The sequence below is a fragment of the Lampris incognitus genome, unplaced genomic scaffold (assembly GCF_029633865.1).
Source record: "Lampris incognitus isolate fLamInc1 unplaced genomic scaffold, fLamInc1.hap2 scaffold_258, whole genome shotgun sequence".
Lineage (NCBI taxonomy): Eukaryota > Metazoa > Chordata > Actinopteri > Lampriformes > Lampridae > Lampris > Lampris incognitus.
Genome location: NW_026611216.1, coordinates 13,175 through 31,870, shown reverse-complemented (window position 1 = coordinate 31,870; position 18,696 = coordinate 13,175). Strand labels below are relative to the sequence as shown.

At 43.6% G+C, this 18,696-nt stretch overlaps 1 protein-coding gene across 1 annotated transcript in view; it reads right to left on the bottom strand.

The window, feature by feature from the left end:
• LOC130133261 (leucine-rich repeat and transmembrane domain-containing protein 2-like) overlaps positions 1–18,696 on the bottom strand; it is a gene marked incomplete at its 5' end in the record, with an annotated part of 32,988 nt that overhangs the window by 2,344 nt on the left and 11,948 nt on the right. Inside the window, 4 exons of the mRNA XM_056301967.1 lie at positions 5,962–6,119; positions 6,800–6,888; positions 9,021–9,146; positions 9,739–9,968. Coding sequence (XP_056157942.1) covers positions 5,962–6,119; positions 6,800–6,888; positions 9,021–9,146; positions 9,739–9,968 — 603 coding nt within the window. The remainder of the gene's footprint in view (positions 1–5,961; positions 6,120–6,799; positions 6,889–9,020; positions 9,147–9,738; positions 9,969–18,696) is intronic.

Genomic DNA, 18,696 nt, shown 5'->3' with positions numbered 1-18,696 from the left:
ACAGTGAGTATAGTAATATGAATAACACATTTTTATCAGGGGTATAGCACCCATTCAGGATCATGCACACACACACACACACACACACACACACACACAAATCCAGACACAACTCAAAAAAATTTTTTTTTGGTTTTTTTTGTGTGGATTTTTCACCCTTCTCCCCAGTTGTACCCAGCCAATTACCCCACTCTTTCGAGCCATCCCGGTTATTGCTCTACCACCCTCTGCCAATCTGGGGAGCACTGCAGACTACCACATGCCTGCTCCGATACATGTGGACTTGCCAGCCGCTTCTTTTCATCTGACAGTGAGGTATTTTGCCAGGGGGGCGTAGCGCATGGGAGGATCACACTATTCCCCCCAGTTCCTCCTCCGCCCTGAACAGATGCCCCGACCCGACCAGCAGAGGCGCTAGTGCAGTAACCAGGACACATCCAGCTTCCCACCCGCAGACATGGCCAATTGTGTCTGTAGGGACGGCTGACCAAGCCGGAGGTAACACAGGGATTCGCTATGCTACCCGGACACCCCACAACTCAAAAATTTTTACATTTTTTTTTCTCTCCTTGTTGATCTACTCGTCAATTTTATTTGTATAGCCCAACGTCACAAATGACAAATTCCTACCTAATATTCATACCTACTCCCTCTCCTCTTTTTGGTTGGACCGGCTAGCCCTACAACCACAAATGTCTGTCGCTGATCATGTTTAGGGTGACTGAGATAACAAGTTACACGATTGGGTCGCTGGATCAGGTGACCAACAATGTGACTGAAGTTACATGATTGGTTGGCCGACCAATGACCTCACTGGTAAACATGGAAGTGGGACTTGCCCTGTTGGCCGCTGCTCTTTCAATATTAGTCAGCGCAGCGGTTCCAGCTCATTCCACATTTATCCCACACCAGCAAGCGGGATTTATTGCTGCTCGTGGATACCACTGAAACACTAACACTGGGATATTTTGCTGCTCTTGCCACATCTGGTTATGCACTGCAACAGTCCAGCAGAGTAGGAGAGAAACCAGCACTCCGTGCACCGAGAGGCATGACTGAGAGCAGCACGTAGTTAAAGCTCCTCCAATAACAATCACTCTGACAAAACACTCAATACAGCAGGAGTCTTAGAAAAACAAGAGACATCCCCAGATAGAAACCAATGAAAGAGGAGGGGGGAGTTAACAGATAATTAGAATAGGTATACTTACAACTAAATGAAGTACTTTTTCAAGTCAAACATCCCAAGATATGAGTTGAAAGTATTGTTCTTGCAACTTCATTTATAACCTTTTTTTTTTTAACCTCACTGTTACGGCCTCCAGACCGAGGGTCGTAACACTCACATGTAGCTTAATGTCATGTGATATGCTACTTCAGAACACTTTTAACAACAAATATTACTGGTACTACTACAGAAAATTGCAGATGAACATTTAATATCTAGGAATTCAAATCATAGGCACTACCACTGACCATCCCTGTAACAAATTGACCGTAATTTCAAACATTGACCATACACGGTCCAGCCATATACTAGGCTTTAACCTAGTCTTGTTCTACCATCATTATTCCTTGACATAAACCAAGCGTTCCCTCTCTGAGCACCACTCAGCTCCTCATTAGAGGCAGAATAATCCTGATGCCTACATACACGGTAGACTCATTCCATCCAGCGTAATGAAGTCATGCGGGGTGCACACACACTCTGCCCTCTCATTGAATCCGCTCACATGAACCGAATGAACCTTTTCTAAACCACTTCGGAATACGCCGAGAAGAAAAACCAAACCAAAAATCACCTGTATGCCGGAGCTCTTCCTGTCCCATGTTTGAAGTCAAAGAGCATGGTACTAGGCCACGCCATTTTACCAAACTATGGGAAACAATGATAATTTTCAACTTTATCGCTCTCTTTATATTTTATTAGGGATAACACTCTATTAGCAGCTGTTAATCTGAGCACTCTTCTGTTTGTCTCTGCACCACCGCCAAAATTGTGGGGACAATCTGTGAATTGCCGTCTTTACATGGTGTTCAGTGGCATTCACTGGAACAGCTGTATGTAGCGTTATTTGCATTTTCTCACACATTGTAGTATGGGCGAAACTATTAAAATTTTCACTGAAAACATTTAATGTAAATCCTAAAAATCTATCTATCTATCTCTCTGTGATTAAAAGAATCATCCAACATGTGAATGGACCACTGACATGCATATGTGGTCAGTTATTTATCTTTTTATCGCTACTTTTACTTTTATTAATTTTTAAGCGATCGTGGCAGTAATTTAACTTCCCCAACATTCCAGTTCAGTTTAGCGAGCGATGTAAATGAATGAAGTATATTTATATATATATGTGTGTGTGTGTGTGTGTGTGTGTGTATGTAGGATTGATGCCACGATTAAAAAAAAAATCAAATAATTTGGGTTCAAAGGAGTAAAAAGTCAATTGAGGTGAAGTTGTAATCAGACCTAAATTAACCATGAGCTGCAAGACTTTCGGACCTGAACAAATTGGTAATTGGACTGGTCCTTTGCAGTGCACACTTTGCAGAGGAAAACAATGCAATGAGAAAAAAAAAGCAACAAAACAACACAACTTAATTTGTGCTCAAAGACAACGCCACAGAAACAAGCCTATCAAAAACAGGTCATTCCATCATTGCCCAGTAAGAGCAGAAAGGCATACCACTTCTTTCACAATTGAGTTTCTATCCCGGCAGTGTAATTAAATAAAGTCCTTGCCCCCTGTGAAGAGGCGCCTAACTGAGTCACGATTCAGCAACAACAACAACTTAGTTTTGTATAGCGCCTTTCAAGGAACCCAAGGACACATTACACTAGATAAGATTCAGTGCCAAAGATTCAAACAGCAGCGGGTCAGTTCGCAGAGCATTTCAAACGGGATATAAATAATTTGTCTTTACACTCAGCAAGGTAAGGTTACAGAGGCGGTTTCTCTCAGAGGCCAAAGGAAGCCTAGTCTTCCCGTAAATATATTCTGATGAAGAAAACAACATTTATTATTCCCACATCTATGTCTTTATTGAGGTTTGCTATTTCCCTGGTTTTATTTCTCCCTAGTTGTATCTGGCCAATTACCCCACTCTTCTGAGCTGTCCTGGTTGCTGCTCCACTCCCTGTGCTGATCCGGGGAGGGCTGCAGACTAGCACATGCTTCCTCCCATACATGTGGAGTCATCAGCCACTTCTTTTCACCTGACATTGAGGAGTTTCGCCAGGGGGATGTAGTGCATGGGAGGATCATGCTATTCCCCCCCAGTACCCCCTCCCCCCGAACAGGCACCCTGACCAATCAGAGGAGGTACTAGTGCAGCAACCAGGACACATACCCACATCCAGCTTCCCAGCCGCAGACACGGCCTATTGTGTCTGTAGGGATACCTGACCAAGCCGCAGGCAACACAGGGATTCGAACCAGCGATTCCTGTGTTTGTAGGCAATGGAATAGACTGCTACACTACACTACACTACACTACACGGACGCCTGCCATTTCCCATTTTTTGCTTATTTAGCTGGTATAGCAAGTGAAACAGCACCCCTCTATGGGCATTACAATGTGTAGTTGATGTCTTCTGCACTGTCTAGTGGTCAGTCAAATGCTAGTGCCAGCTTTACCTTAGCAAAGCCAATCAGACTGAGGCCAGGCTTGACCAAGCTCAACATTGAATGATGAATTCATCGTTAAAAAAAAAACCAAAAAAACAAGGGAGGCCAGGGTGAACCTGGCTTTTCAACAATCAAATCACTGTTGTCGTCATAAAAAAAAACAACTGCCTGATACACGTAGTGCGGGTGGAACCAGTTAGCAGAATGGATGGAGATGGGGACCTCAGGTTTCTCGTAAAAAATGCCTTCACTAAGCTTGCTTTTGAGCTGAACTGAACAGTAGGCCTAACCCACTGTATATCAAATTAATAGTGATATTTATTCGTAACTGGATGGATCTGAAAACCTTCAGCTATATGTTTATTCTTTAGATGATGAGAAGAAACTCAGAGATAGCATCATTTTTTTAGTCTATAGATCTCATGTGTGATAGTGGATGCATCTTTTAAAGGGAATGGCATCGTTGTTTCTTGCTGATTGCAGTTACATTGTTGGAGATGTCAATTCATCTGTTACTAATAACCAGTACTTATGGCTATGAGAAGTTTGCACCTGTTTTTGTACAGTATTTGGAGAGAGAAAATATATCACACCTTGTCTTGTTTTGTAGTCCACAAAAACCTTGTAAATGCTATGGTTCCTGAGGAATAGCATATAAGTGTAAATGCGAAAGATTACCCCAGTAACAACACTCATTTATTCTGGTTTGTGAAAGCAAGTAACTATGATACACCGATTAGCCAAAACATTAAAACCACTGGCAGGTAAGTGAATAACATTGATTATCTCGTTACAGTGGCACCTGTCAAGGGGTGGGATATATTAGGCAGCAAGTGAACAGTCAGATCTTGATTTTAAATGTTGGAAGCAGGAAAAATGGGCAAGCATAAGGATCTGAGCGACTTTAACAAGGGCCAAATTGTGATGGCTAGACAACTGGGTCAGAGCATCTCCAAAACGGCAGGTCTTGTGGGGTGTTCCTGGTATGCAGTGTTCAGTACCTACCAAAAGTGGTCCAAGAAAGGACAACCGGTAAACGGCGACAGGGTCATGGGTGCCCAAGGCTCACTGATGCATGTGGGGTGTGAAGGCTAACCCGTCTTGTTTGATCCCATAGAAGAGCTACTGTAGCTCAAATTGCTGAAAAAATTAATGCTGGCTATGATTGACAGGTGTCAGAACACAGTGCGTCATAGCTTGCTGCCTATGGGGCCGTGTAGCTGCAGACTGGTCAGAGTGCCCGTGATGACCCTTGTTCACCACCAAAAGCACCTACAGTGGGCACATGAGCATCAGAGCTGGACCATGGAGCAATGGAAGAAGGTTGCCTGGTCTGATGAATCACTTTTTTTTTTTTTTTTACATCATGTGTACGGTCAGATGTGTGTGCGTTGTTTACCTGAGGAAGAGATGGCACCAGGATGCACTATGGGAAGAAGGCAAGCTGGTGGAGGCAGTGTGATGCTTTGGGCAATGTTCTGGTGGGAAATCTTGGGTCCTGGCATTCATGTGGATGTTACGTTGACATGTACCACTTAAACATTGTTACAGACCAAGTACCCCCCTTCATGGCAGTGGTATTCCCTGGTGGGCAGTGGCCTCTTTCAGCCAGATCTCAATTCAGTCAAGCAACTGTGGGATGTGCTGGAAAGATAAGTCTGATCCATGGAGTTTTCACCTCGCAACCTAAAGGATTAAAAGGATCTTCTACTAATATCTTGGTGCCAGATACCACAGGACACCTTCAGAGGTCTTGTGGAATCCATGACTGACGATTCAGAGCTGTTTTGGGTGGCATGAAGGGGACCTACAAAATATTAGGCAGGTGGTTTTAATGTTTTGGCTGATCGGTGTATCTCCATGTGATAATATGGAGATTTAATCTCCATATGATCGCCATCATATGGCGATATAATCTCCATGCCAAGCTGACTGGCTTCCTCAGTAAATTTTGCCACGCACTGCCACTGTAAGCTTATTTGTTTTAAAACAGTTTTTTTTTCTTTTTACTTTAATGTTTCACAAATTTAGCTTCCCCATACCTGATGCTCTAGCACCACCTATGCATTGTACCCTATTTCATTGTAGCCCACCCACAAAAGCAGCAAACACAGAGTAAGGTATATACATTGACAGAATGTTCTCTGAACACAATTTCAGTGGGGTTTCGGAGATGCACAGAACACCGCTCAGTATTATGGCTCCTAATAGCGTGTTATCCCTACCACATAATGTTGAAAATGGTGACTTTGTTTTTCTTTTAACACAAAACAAGCACCAACCCGCACGAGCTCCTGTGAAATGAAACTTACAAGTAAACACCCACCTCGATACAGCAGCCATTCCATCCAGTGCTTGAAGTCACGTAGGTTGCAGTCACATTCCCAGGGGTTCTGTCCCAGTTCCAGATGTTGTAGGTTGATCAAGGGCTCGAACGCTGCCCTCTCCAACCCATTGAGCCTGTTACCTGCTAGACACAGCCACCTGGAGAGGCAAATATGTAAAGTTGGTGATAATGATAATAATAATAGTGCTCAAACTTCATTTTAACCAGTCTCTATTGCAGCTGGTTTTACTTGCTATTTGTCAGGCTTATTTCCATGAGAATTTTGAAACTGAAGTTGCCAAAAATATTTGAAAAAAAAATCTATAAATAAAAACTGAAAACAAGTTTTCACACTCGCTTGAGGTGGAACGGTAAGTTGTCAGTTGGGAGATAATATGATGAAGAAGAAGGGCAATGTTTGAGGGAGCGAGGGAGAGATTTTGTCTGATCTCTCCATTGCTACGTGACTCTTTTCGCTCCGTCTCCACTGAGATGAAAAATCGGGTGTTTTTGATGATGCAGTCTTGTCCTGCTTTGGGCTCAAGCAGACTCTTTGTCAGCTCAACAGTAGCTGAAGAAGAGGCACCTGCCTGGAAAATGATCTTCTTTTCAACTTTTCGTTGCTTAAGGTGAAACCCTTGACATTAAGAGTGAAGCATGGCGACCAACCAGCACCCCTCCTCACTCCTCCCCCTCCTCACTGGTTCAAGGTGTGCTAACCAGTAGTGTCGGAGACCACAAGTATGGATGGCATGTGTGTGTGTGTGTGTGTGTGTGTGTGTGTGTGTGTGTGTGTGTGTGTGTGTGTGTGTGTGTGTGTGTGTGTGTGTGTACCTACCTGAGACTCTGCAGCTCATCCAGTAGTCCCAGTGGAACGGAGGAGATACCGTTCAGGGAGAGGTCCAGACTCTGGAGCCCTCCCAAACCCTATGGAAAAATCCGGACAGACAAGAGTTACAGTTTAGGGTTGTTTGCATGGAATAAAATGATACAACGATAAAACACAGAAACAAAGAGGAAAATGTAGTCTCTGTAATTGAGAGCACAGTTGGAAGGGATAACAGAAATTGAATGACATCATGACATCAGGATAGAAACGGCATTGTAACAGAAGATTGGAAAATGATAAGTAGTGAGGGATGAAACACGAAAGCCCTTCGTTTTGAAATATGGAAAAACACAACTCGTGAAAATACCTGGACGTTTTTCACATACAATTGATTTATTTTTGTCTGCTCAGGGCACTTGGTGGTAAAACACTTTGACGTTTATCTAACACTGTAAGGCTCTTTTACTGTAACAAAGGTGCCCAGCTTGTATCGCCAGGTCTGTTGTATAATTCAGGATGACCAACGAAGTTGTAACATGAGCTCATCCTAAAGACTGTTTCATCTTGGTTGAAAGTGGATAAAAGTGTCGTGCAAATGGTCTATTACTAATTTACCAGCTGGAACAGGTCCCAGTCCAGCCACGTTTTGGACTTGTTCTCTCTATTCAGGTAGGCCATGTCCCTACAGGAAATCAAGGTCCCACCCCGTAGTTTTTAATATAGCATCCTCTGTTCAAAACATCGTTGGAGCTCTGCGAACTTTACCCGTCCTGTGATTTTAATGGATGAAAGATTCGGCGACCTTCCGAAACAAGGACACACAGTACATCATCACAAGACAAGTTTTGTTTTGTTTTTTGGGGTGGGGTGGCTTTTTTCCCCCCTTTTCTCTCAAATTGTACTTGGCCAATTACCCCACTCTTCCGAGCCGTCCTCGGTCATTGCTCCACCCCCTCTGCCGATCTGGGGAGGACTGCAAACTAACGCATGCCTCCTCCGGTACATGTGGAGTCGCCAGCTGTGTCTTTTCACCTGGCCTGACAGTGAAGAGTTTTGCCAGGGGGATGTAGTGCGTGGGAGGATCACGCTATCCCCCTCATTTCCTTCCCCCCTGAACAGTCGCCCCGACTGACCAGAGGAGGCGCTAGTGCAGCAACGAGGACACATATCCACATCTGGATTCCCACCCGCAGACACAGCCAATTGTGTCTGTTGGGACAGCCAACCAAGGTGGAGGTAACACGGGGATTTGAACCAGCGATTCCCGTGTTGGTAGGCAACGGAATAGACCGCCACGCCTGGACGCCCCAGACAAGAGTTTTGTGTCCATTTTTAGGAGCTTCTCCCTTGTAACCACTGAAGTTAACCAGACCTCGTTTTGAGTTTTGATTAGAGCTGCACAATATGAAAGTCATATTGCGGTTATTTTGACAGATATTGCAATATGATTCACGGTTAGTGGGATTGATAATTTTTGCATCTCAATTTTAATTTTCACCGAAAAAGCTATTAAAATCACGATGATGTGACATCTGTTGGGGTCTGTACCAAAGAAACATATTTTCTTACATCTGGAGACCAAGATTTGTAGGCCGGGGCATTTCTGCATCTCTTCAGCATTACAGTACTTCATTTATAATGGTGTTTCTTCACACATTTTGCCTTTATCAAACAATTCAAGCTTCTGCGATTTGGATATTGCACTTGGCCTTGTTTCGATTTCGATAATATTTCCTTTAATTGTTCCTTTTGGGCTTTGTCAGCCTCAGAGACCTCGTTCTTTTTCTGCGTTCATGGGCATAATTGTACGAGCGCCTTACAAGGTGGTTACCAAGAAAAAAATATTCTCCAAGTAGTGCAGAGGATAAAAAATTGGATGAATTGAAAAACATCCCAAAACACATAATAACCGATCCATTTCTTCATAATTCACAACTAGCCTGGGGAATTATTCAATCAGATGAAGTGTGCCTCCAATCAAACAGATTTCTAAGTCAAATTTACCTATTTTATTACCTCTAGTATGGAGCGAATGCTTTGTTTGTTGACTATGCAGGCTTGATATTTATCTGTACTGTAGACTCACTCTGATATATTAATATATAACTCTATTACGAAGGAGGGAAATGTTCCTGCCCAGGCCTATTAGTTATCATGTTGAGTCAGTGTTGTTGATAAAAGTATTATCTTTTAATATAGTATACTGTAATATAGCATAATTTATCCCTACCTGAAACAAGTCTCTGTCCAGGCTGGTTAGTGAGTTGTTGTGCAGAGTCAGTCTTGTTAAGTTGGACATGTCTCGAAATAAACCAGCTGGCAAGTTGTCTAGGTAGTTATTAGACAGGTCCAGTACCTGAGATGTATAAAAAAAGAGTGTTTACCGCACAGTTACAACACCTACTGTACATTTCAATCACAATATTATTGACAACTTGGCAGAAAAATCCTTAGGCAAAAGTCCTACGTGACACAAGGAACACTTTGGTCAGTTTTCTCTGATGTCTTCGAATAAGGCTTGACATACAGAATAACATCCACGCCACTGAAATCATTTATCACACTCTTAAATACAGCAGCAAGCATAGTTTAAACCCCAAATTACCATATTACCAACAGCCTGAAGCAATGAGTGCTTCAGTGCAAGGTGTGAGCCATTATGCTCTGACAATAGGTAACCGATACCCCCGTCTCCTTACAGTGACCGTGTAACTTTACTTAATTAACTTTGAATGCCTTTTCTGAACTTTTCATCAGGCATTGTCTGCTGTTTCAGCAATTGGAGATACAAAACCATTAATTGCCCTGAGGGAAATGAAACTTGCAGGGACAGCACATGCATCATGCAGCGCATGGCACTGAACAGTGCACGGCTATCTAGCATCGGTCAACAAGGGGCGGAGGAACCATTTCACTGAACAACAACGGATGGGACGGGTCCCACCAACCTCCAGAGAGGAGAGGTTAGCAAAGGCGGTTGCTCCCAGCGAGGAGAGCTTGTTGTTGGCCAGCAGCAGGGAGCGGCTCCCCTGCGGCAGGAGATGCAGAGGAGGCAGGGAGGAGAGCCCACGGCCCCCGCAGTCCACCACCGGGCTGTCTGTGGAGCAGACACATAGCGGAGGACAGGAGGAGGCGGAAGGGAGTAGCGCTGCCAGCAGGCAGAGGACACAGAGGAGGACTGTAAAGAGAGAGACAGGAAAGAGAGACAGAGAGAGAGGAAAAAGAAGGAAAATACATGGTTATAAAGCTGTTTTTTTTTTTTTTTTTGCCATCTGTATAGCCTCTTTCCCACTAGACAAAAAACCCACTGACACCCACTAACATCTGACTTCAGTCTCTAGTGAGAAAGGCTACAACCGGCATTCGTTCCCAGGGAAAATGACTCTACAGTAGTCAGGGGTATTTATCAGCTCCGATCAGTAGTGATGAAAACATGACACCCGGGTAGATACGCTGATTTTTGCCCCTTTTCTGGCTTGTTGAAGCCACACATTCCATCCGTCTCCGCCCAAGCAGCACTTGAACATCATCCCAAATTAGCTGGCACTGACTTTGGGAGAGAGACTGAGTAAGTAACAGATATAAAAAAGAAGTAACCGCCATAACATTTTCACTGGCCTCCATGCTGCTTTCTGCTGTAGTTTTCACAGTCACACAAAACAGAAAGGCATACTCATCTACTGGCGATGGGAAAGGAGTCAATCACCTATTTTTAGCAGGTTTTCCCACATTTAAAAACCTGCATATATATATATATATATATATATATATATATATATATATATATATATATATATGCTAATTTTGATGGGAAAAATGGGACTGTGATGGGAAAAAATTGTATATTTGAACAAGTCACAGGGTGGCATGCATCTGGAGGAGTGTTTCAACATCAAGTTTAGGTTTATTTATCAAATGCACAGCAGTGAAGTGTAAGCAGACATCGCTGGCAATGAAAAGCTTGGGCATCAGGCTAACAGTTGACTTTTTTTCCGTATCATCTACTGTGACGTACAATAAACGTCCAAGACTGCCACAGTCGTACAGTCTGTTGGCCTTAAGCCCATTAGCCATTCGGTTTAGCAAATCAATTCATCTGTCAGTGTCAGTGAATTTGCATTAGTGATTCAGTCTGTCTGTCAGTCAGTCTGTCTGTCTGTGTCTGTCTGTCTGTCTGTCTGTCTGTCTGTGTGTCAGTCAGCAAACCAGTTAATCCAGTATAATGATTTTTGTTCATTCATTTGCAAGTAAATGTGATGGCATATAGTCAGCCTTACATGAAGAGAAGCAGAGAGAATGGTGGAGCCATGGCAGATGAGTAGAAGACGTGTGTGTGTGTGTGTGTGTGTGTGTGTGTGTGTGTGTGTGTGTGTGTGTGTGTGTGTGTGTGTGTGTGTGTGTGTGTGTGTGTGTGTGTGTGTGACCTCTCTATTGCTATTGCTATTGCTGATGGAGATTAAGATGAGAATAAACAAATGGTGAGGTCCAGTCCTGAAAGACTAGCGGCTGGGGCGTCTGGGTAGCGTAGCGGTCTATTTCGTTGCCTACCAACACGGGGATCTCCAGATCGAATCCCCGTGTTGCCTCCGGCTTGGTCGGGCGTCCCTACAGACACAATTGGCCACGTCTGCAGGTGGGAAGCCGGATGTGGGTATGTGTCCTGGTCGCTGCACTAGCGTCTCCTCTGGTCAGTCGGGGCACCTGTTCAGGGGGGAGAGGGCACTGGGAGGAATAGCGTGATCCTCCCATGCACTACGTCCCCCTGGCAAAACTCCTCACTGTCAGGTGAAAAGAAGCGGCTGGTGACTCCACATGTATCGGAGGAGGCATGTGGTAGTCTGCAGCCCTCCCCAGATCAGGAGAGGGGGTGGAACAATGACCGGGATGGCTCGGAAGAGTGGGGTAATTGGATGGGTACAATTGGGGATAAAAAGGGAGAAAAAAAGATCAGCGGCTGGGGAAGGTGATCATGAAGAAACCTCACTGATCTGTTTTACTTTATCTAGCGATCTGGTTTGTTTAATTCAGGAGAAAGTTCATCAAGATCAGGATTTTATGGGGGAATTAAAATTTCTACCACAAAATTTGAAAAAATTGTCTCAGCATTATACAAATTATTGTGTGTTTGCTTGTGTGTTTATATCTGCCTTCATGTTTGCTCTGTAGTATACATCGCGGCGCTCAATCTGACACGTAGAAAATATGGTTTGCACACAGAGTCAGAGTCAGAGAAGATCCAGAGTTGTAGTATCTGTGTGTGTCTGTGCACATGCATGTGCATGCATATTTATTTGTGTTGTTAGTTAGTCTAAGAAAAGCAACACTGTTGATTGACACTCATCTGTGAGATTTCACTTTTTGGTTTTACTTTTTTTTTTTTTTTTTTTAGAAATGTTCAGTTCAGTTTCATTCATTCTCTCTCTGTCTCTCTGTCTCTCTCTCTGTCTCTCTCTCTCTCTCTGTCTCTCTATCTATCTCTCTTTCTCTCTCTCTTTCTCTCTATCTATCTCTCTTTCTCTCTCTCTTTCTCTCTGTCTCTCTCTTTCTGACTGTTGTTTGGTGAAATCTTTCATGATTTTCTCATTAATTCTGTTTTAAGTGTGTCTATTGCTCTATTTCCCCCTGTTCTTGTTTGACTTTTTCCCTTTTTTCCATAATTTAATTTTCTCTCCCTTTCCTTTATCATCTGTCTCTTTCATCTTCCATGTCTTTGTCTTTCTCACTTAGATTCTCTCTCTCTCTCCCTCTTTCTTTCACTGTTTGCTTTTGCTTTATGTCTTGCACTTTGTCCTCTGTTCCTCTCTCGCCCTCCGGTTTCTTCTGGCTCTTGCTGTGTGCACCTAGCAGATAATCAGCACAACTCCTATTTTATCTTTGTGTGTGTGCGTGCGTGCGTGCGTGCGTGCGTGTGTGTGTGGACACCAGTGTCCTGCACAATATAAACTATCCTCCCTATCTCAGTTCCAGAAACAAACTTTGCACTTCCATTACTTCAGTACGAAACTCTGCTTTACCAGCAGTTTTCTTCTGTTCCATCATCTTATTATTATTAGCACCGGCTTCTGTGTGTGCATGTCTGTTTCACTCTGTTCCTGTCTCACTCACTCTCTTATCTATCTGTTGTTTTGTTTGCAGTTATTCCCCTCTATCCGTGTATATTTCGCGTTTCCTTTGCTCCCTCTCCATCTTGGGGAAGCTGATGAATAACATAAAAACACACAAATGTCAGTCGTACTTTAACCGTATTGATCAAGCTTAACGAATTACACAAATTATACCAGTATTGTCATCAAATGGGTCATCTCAATGACAGTGGTTACAGTGAACAGACTGCATTCAAAGATTTGGACCAGAATCTATATATTAAGATGTTTCTGAATAATAAACACTTAGGTAGTTATACATTTTTATTCAAGTCTTGGATCTCATAATGTGGCCCTGTGATGGCCTGGCGGCCTGTCCAGGGTGTCTCCCCACCTAATGCCCAATGACTGCTGGAATAGGCTCCAGCAGCCCCGTGACCCTGAGAGCAGGATAAGCAGTTAAGACAATGGATGGATGGATGAATCTCATTATGTATAGCAAAGGAAATGGTTCATTAGTAGTAGGTCTGATGATGAGTTTGCAGACTTTTGCTGTTTATTTCCTCATGTCTTGATTTGAATACATGTCTAGTATAACGTGGGGGGGCAGTTTTCTAACATATAGCAGTTGAATAATGTAAACAGTGGCTATAAGTTCTCGATCAAGAGAAAAATCTTTTCAGTGGCCAGTCCTGCTTTATCTTTGTCTCTATACCGCTCTCTAGATCACCTGTAAAGAAAGGTAAGAGAGGCGACAAAACAGCTGGTCGGGGTTGAGGCCAATATTTTGAATAAGTACATTAAGGACATTGTAAGTTTGATTGATTGACTGATTGGTTGATTAGTTGGCTGCCATGATATCCGATTTTCACTACACGATTATCGTAGCCAAAAGAATTCTGATACCGATATTATCGCGATAGCATAGCTATCAATCAAATTCATTTTTGTGCGTTTCTTTTTTGTCAAATGAATTACACTCAAAATACGAGTGTAGGGAGGTAGAGAGACAGTGTGTAACTAGAACTGTACAAAAGCAAACAAAAAGAACAATCGACCGTGCATAACTGTAGTCCACTGACTTCCGGTTTCTACTGCAGCGGTCATACCAGTTTCCTGTTTGTTGGCGTGTGCTATTGACAATGGCACATTTTTCGTGATGCCTGCAAGATTTACCATGGATAAATGTCAACGACATGCACAGAATTGTCGACAAACTTTCACCTGCCCCTACCAGCAAATGGGTGAAAAGTTTCAAGTTGTACATATTAAGTTACGTCCAAAATTATGAGGATGATTCGGACAGACGGACGGATGTAACTTGATATGTACAACTTGAAACTTTTCACCTGTTTGCTGGTAGGTGCAGGTGAAAGTTTGCTGACAATTCTGTGCATGTCGTTGACCTTTATCCATGTTAAATCTTGCAACAATAAAAACACTTGGAAATGCTTAGGGTGAAAGTTGAAAAGTTGTCTATAGCCGCTTTAATTGTTTCTGTGTTACTCCCTCATGCTGTCTTTCTTTTTATATTTGAGACAATAATTACCATTACTAGTCACCATATATGTTTGCCGTCTAGCCCTGAGTCTGATGAAACTCTATGTAACACCCCTTTATCGGAGGCACTTGTCCACACAGTGATGACAAAAAATATATGATGAATATCAGATGGTACGGGTGATATTGCATAATGAAAGTCATATCAGGCTGCTCAGATAAGTTCACTTTTCTCAGGGCCGACCATATCTGATAAAATACAGAGTTGAAATGGTATAGTCCAAGGACAAAAGAGAGTTGAGACGATATGATAGCTCCTGCTGAGAATTGACTTTTTTTTTTTACCTTGAGAGGATCATAGAAAACTAGAAAAAGTGGTATAATCTTGAAAGGAGTCATTCAGCCAGCCAGTCATATTGACACGGAAGAAGCAGTTTCTCCTTTCGTTTTGAAACAATGACCCTATCCATCATGCCTGATGTGTTCTCTTTATCCTTAATTATATACATTTTCAATAATCTGTTGTTATACACTGGATTCACAAGCCATTATATTTGATGCCGTAATTATAACCAAGAATAATATCAAAAAAATCAAGGCTAATACTGCAACTTATTCCAAATACAGAATGCACATACACTCACTGGCCACTTTATTAGGTACACCTTGCTAGTACCGGGGTTGGACCCCCTTTTGCCTTCAGAACTGCCTTAATCCTTCGTGGCATAGATTCAACAAGGTACTGGAAACATTCCTCAAAGAGTTTGGTCCATATTGACATGATAGCATCACGCAGTTGCTGCAGATTTGTCGGCTGCACATCCATGATGCGAATCTCCCGGTCCACCACATCCCAAAGGTGCTCTATTGGATTGAGATCTGGTGACTGTGGAGGCCATTTGAGTACAGTGAACTCATTGTCATGTTCAAGAAACCAGTCTGAGATGATTCGAGCTTTATGACATGGCGCGTTATCCTGCTGGAAGTAGCCATCAGAAGATGGGAACACTGTGGTCATAAAGGGATGGACATGGTCAGCAACAATACTCAGGTAGGCTGTGGCGTTGACACGATGCTCAATTGGTACTAAGGGGCCCAAAGTGTGCCAAGAAAATATCCCCCACACCATTACAAGACCACCACCAGCCTGAACCGTTGATACAAGGCAGGATGGATCCATGCTTTCATGTTGTTGACGCCAAATTCTGACCCTACCACCCGAATGTCGCAGCAGAAATAGAGACTCCTCAGACCAGGCAACGTTTTTCCAATCTTCTATTGTCCAATTTTGGTGAGCCTGTGCGAATTGTAGCCTCAGTTTCCTGATCTTAGCTGACAGGAGTGGCACCCGGTGTGGTCTTCTGCTGCTGTAGCCCATCTGCCTCAAGGTTCGACGTGGTGTGCGTTCAGAGATGCTCTTCTGCATACCTCGGTTGTAATGAGTTGTTATTTGAGTTACTGTTGCCTTTCTATCAGCTCGAACCAGTCTGGCCATTCTCCTCTGACCTCTGGCATCAACAAGGCATTTTCGCCCACAGAACTGCCGCTCACTGGATATTTTCTCTTTTTCGGACCATTCTCTGTAAACCCTAGAGATGGTTGTGCATGAAAATCCCAGTAGATCAGCAGTTTCTGAAATACTCAGACCAGCCCGTCTGGCACCAACAACCATGCCACGTTCAAAGTCACTTAAATCACCTTTCTTCCCCATTCTGATGCTCGGTTTGAACTGCAGCAGATCGTCTTGACCATGTCTACATGCCTAAATGCATTGAGTTGCTGCCATGTGATTGGCTGATTAGAAATTTGCGTTAACGAGCAGTTGGACGGGTGTGCCTAATAAAGTGGCCGGTGAGTGTATGTTCCAGTTATAATGCACTTGTGTGTGTATAATATATAGACGCACCTAGCAGCCAAAACATTAAAACCACTGACAGGTAAGCAAATAACATTGATTATCTCATTACAATGGCACCTGTCAAGGGGTAAGATATATTAGGCAGGAAGTGAACAGTCAGTTCTTGAAGTTGATGTTTTGGAAACAGGAAAAATGGGAAAGCATAAGGATCTGAGCGACTTTGACAAGGGCCAAACTGTGATGGCTAGACGACTGGGTCTCACTGATCAGCCGAAACATTACAACCACCTGCCTAATATTATGTAAGTCCCCCTTGTGTCACCAAAACAGCTCTGACTCATCAAGGCATGGACTCCACAAGACCTCTGAAGATGTCCTATGGGTTCTGGCACCAAGACGTTAGCAGCAGATCCTGTAAGTTATGAGGTGGGACCTCCATGGATCAGACTTGTTTTTCCAGCACATCCCATAGATGCTCAATCGGATAAAGATCTGGCGAATTTGGAGGCCAAGGCAACACACCTTGAACTCTTTGTCATGTTCCTCAAACCATTTTTGAAGAATTTTTGCACTGTGGCAGGGCACATTATCCTGCTGAAAGAGGCCACTGCTATTAGAGAATACCATTGCCATGAACGGGTGTACCTGGTCTGCAGTGATGTAAAGGTAAATGGTACGTGTCAAAGTAACATCCACCTGAATGCCAGGACCCAAGATTTCCCAGCAGAACATTGCCCAGAGCATCACACTGCCTCCGCTAGCTTGCCTTCTTCCTATAGTGCATCCTGGTGCCATCTCTTCCCCAGGTAAGCGATACACATGCACCTGGCCTTCCACATGATGTAAAAGAAGATGTGATTTATCAGACCAAGCCACCTTCTTCCATTGCTCCATTGTCCAGTTCTGACACTGATGTGCTCATTGTAGGTGCATTCGGTGTTGGACAGGGGTCATCATGGACACTGACCGGTCTGTGGCTAGGCAGCAAGCTGCCATGCACTGTGTTCTGACACATGTCTATCATAGCCAGCAATAACCTTTTCAGCAATTTGAGCTACAGTAGCTCTTCTGTGGGATCAAACAAGACGGGCTAGCCTTCGTTCCCCACACACATCAGTGAGCCTTGGGTACCCATAACCCTGTCATCGGTTCACCGGTTGTCCTTCGTTGGACCACTTTTGGTAGGAACCAGCCACTGCATACCAGGAACACCCCACAAGACCTGCCGTTTTGGAGAGGCTCTGACCCAGTCATCTAGCCATCACAGTTTGGCCCTTGTCAGATCCTTATGCTTGCTCATTTTTCCTGCTTCCAACACATTAACTTCAAGAACTGACTGTTCACTTACTGCCTAATATATCCCACCCCTTGACAGGTGCCATTGTAATGAGATAATCTATGTTATTCACTTACCTGTCAGTGGTTTTAATGTTTTGACTGATCTGTGTGTGTGTGTGTGTGTGTGTGTGTGTGTGTGTGTGTGTGTGTGTGTGTGCGTGCGTGCGTGCGTGCGTGCGTGCGTGCGTGCGTGTGTGTGTATATATATATGTATATATATGTGTATATATGTGTGTGTGTGTGTGTGTATATATATATATATTTCCCTCTGAGAAAATGGAGAAAAGTACAGAAAAGACATGTCATGCAATTTTGGTATTTTGCCTACTTGGATCTCTTTGATCCTTCATTTTCCGAGTAAGATTAAGACTCACTAGACACTTGCAACTTGTCAGAATCACTCTGGATAATTTTGAGAAAATATGGCTTTTCAATGTAAAAAAAAAAAGAAAGAAAGAGGGATGCGCTCTCTCTCTCCATCCCCAAATACCTCATCTTTTTCCACACTCCGGTAATGTGACCCACCAGAAAGAGGTCAGTGACCCATTGTGAGTCCTGATCCACCAAGCACCCGGAAATAAGAGCTGTGGCCTCTTAAGAGACATAAGATCAAATGTGAATACTCTCTCCTTTGCTTTATCCCGTATTGCCCCCCCCCCCCCGCCCCCTCCTTCACGGTCTCGCTCCATCCGATAATCCAAATCTCCTGGAAAATTAGCCCGAAACATAAGTGGATGAGAGAGAGATGTTGAAGTATTTGAAAATGCTCTCCTCGCAGTCTTCCTTTGCCGCTGCAAAGCGCCTTCAGAGGGTCAGCTTGTCACACAGCTGGGTAGATTTCAAGAAAGATCTTTCTCTTGCTTTTTAATCTTTTTTTTCCGTAGCCAGCTATTTCATCCATGGCTCTTCACAGAGTGACCTTACTGTGTGAAGCCTGTATGGGTCCAGTTTATGGCTCCCATAACAGTTGGTGAGATTTTAGAGAAGGAGGGGAGGTCTCCGAGGCCGATGCAGCCCGCAGGTAGAAACAACGTTACACAACGGAAGAGAAAGAGAGGGATGAGAATGTGAGAGAAGAGAAGGGACAAAGGGAGACGAGTGGCAGTGGGAGGGAGGCTGGAGACAAT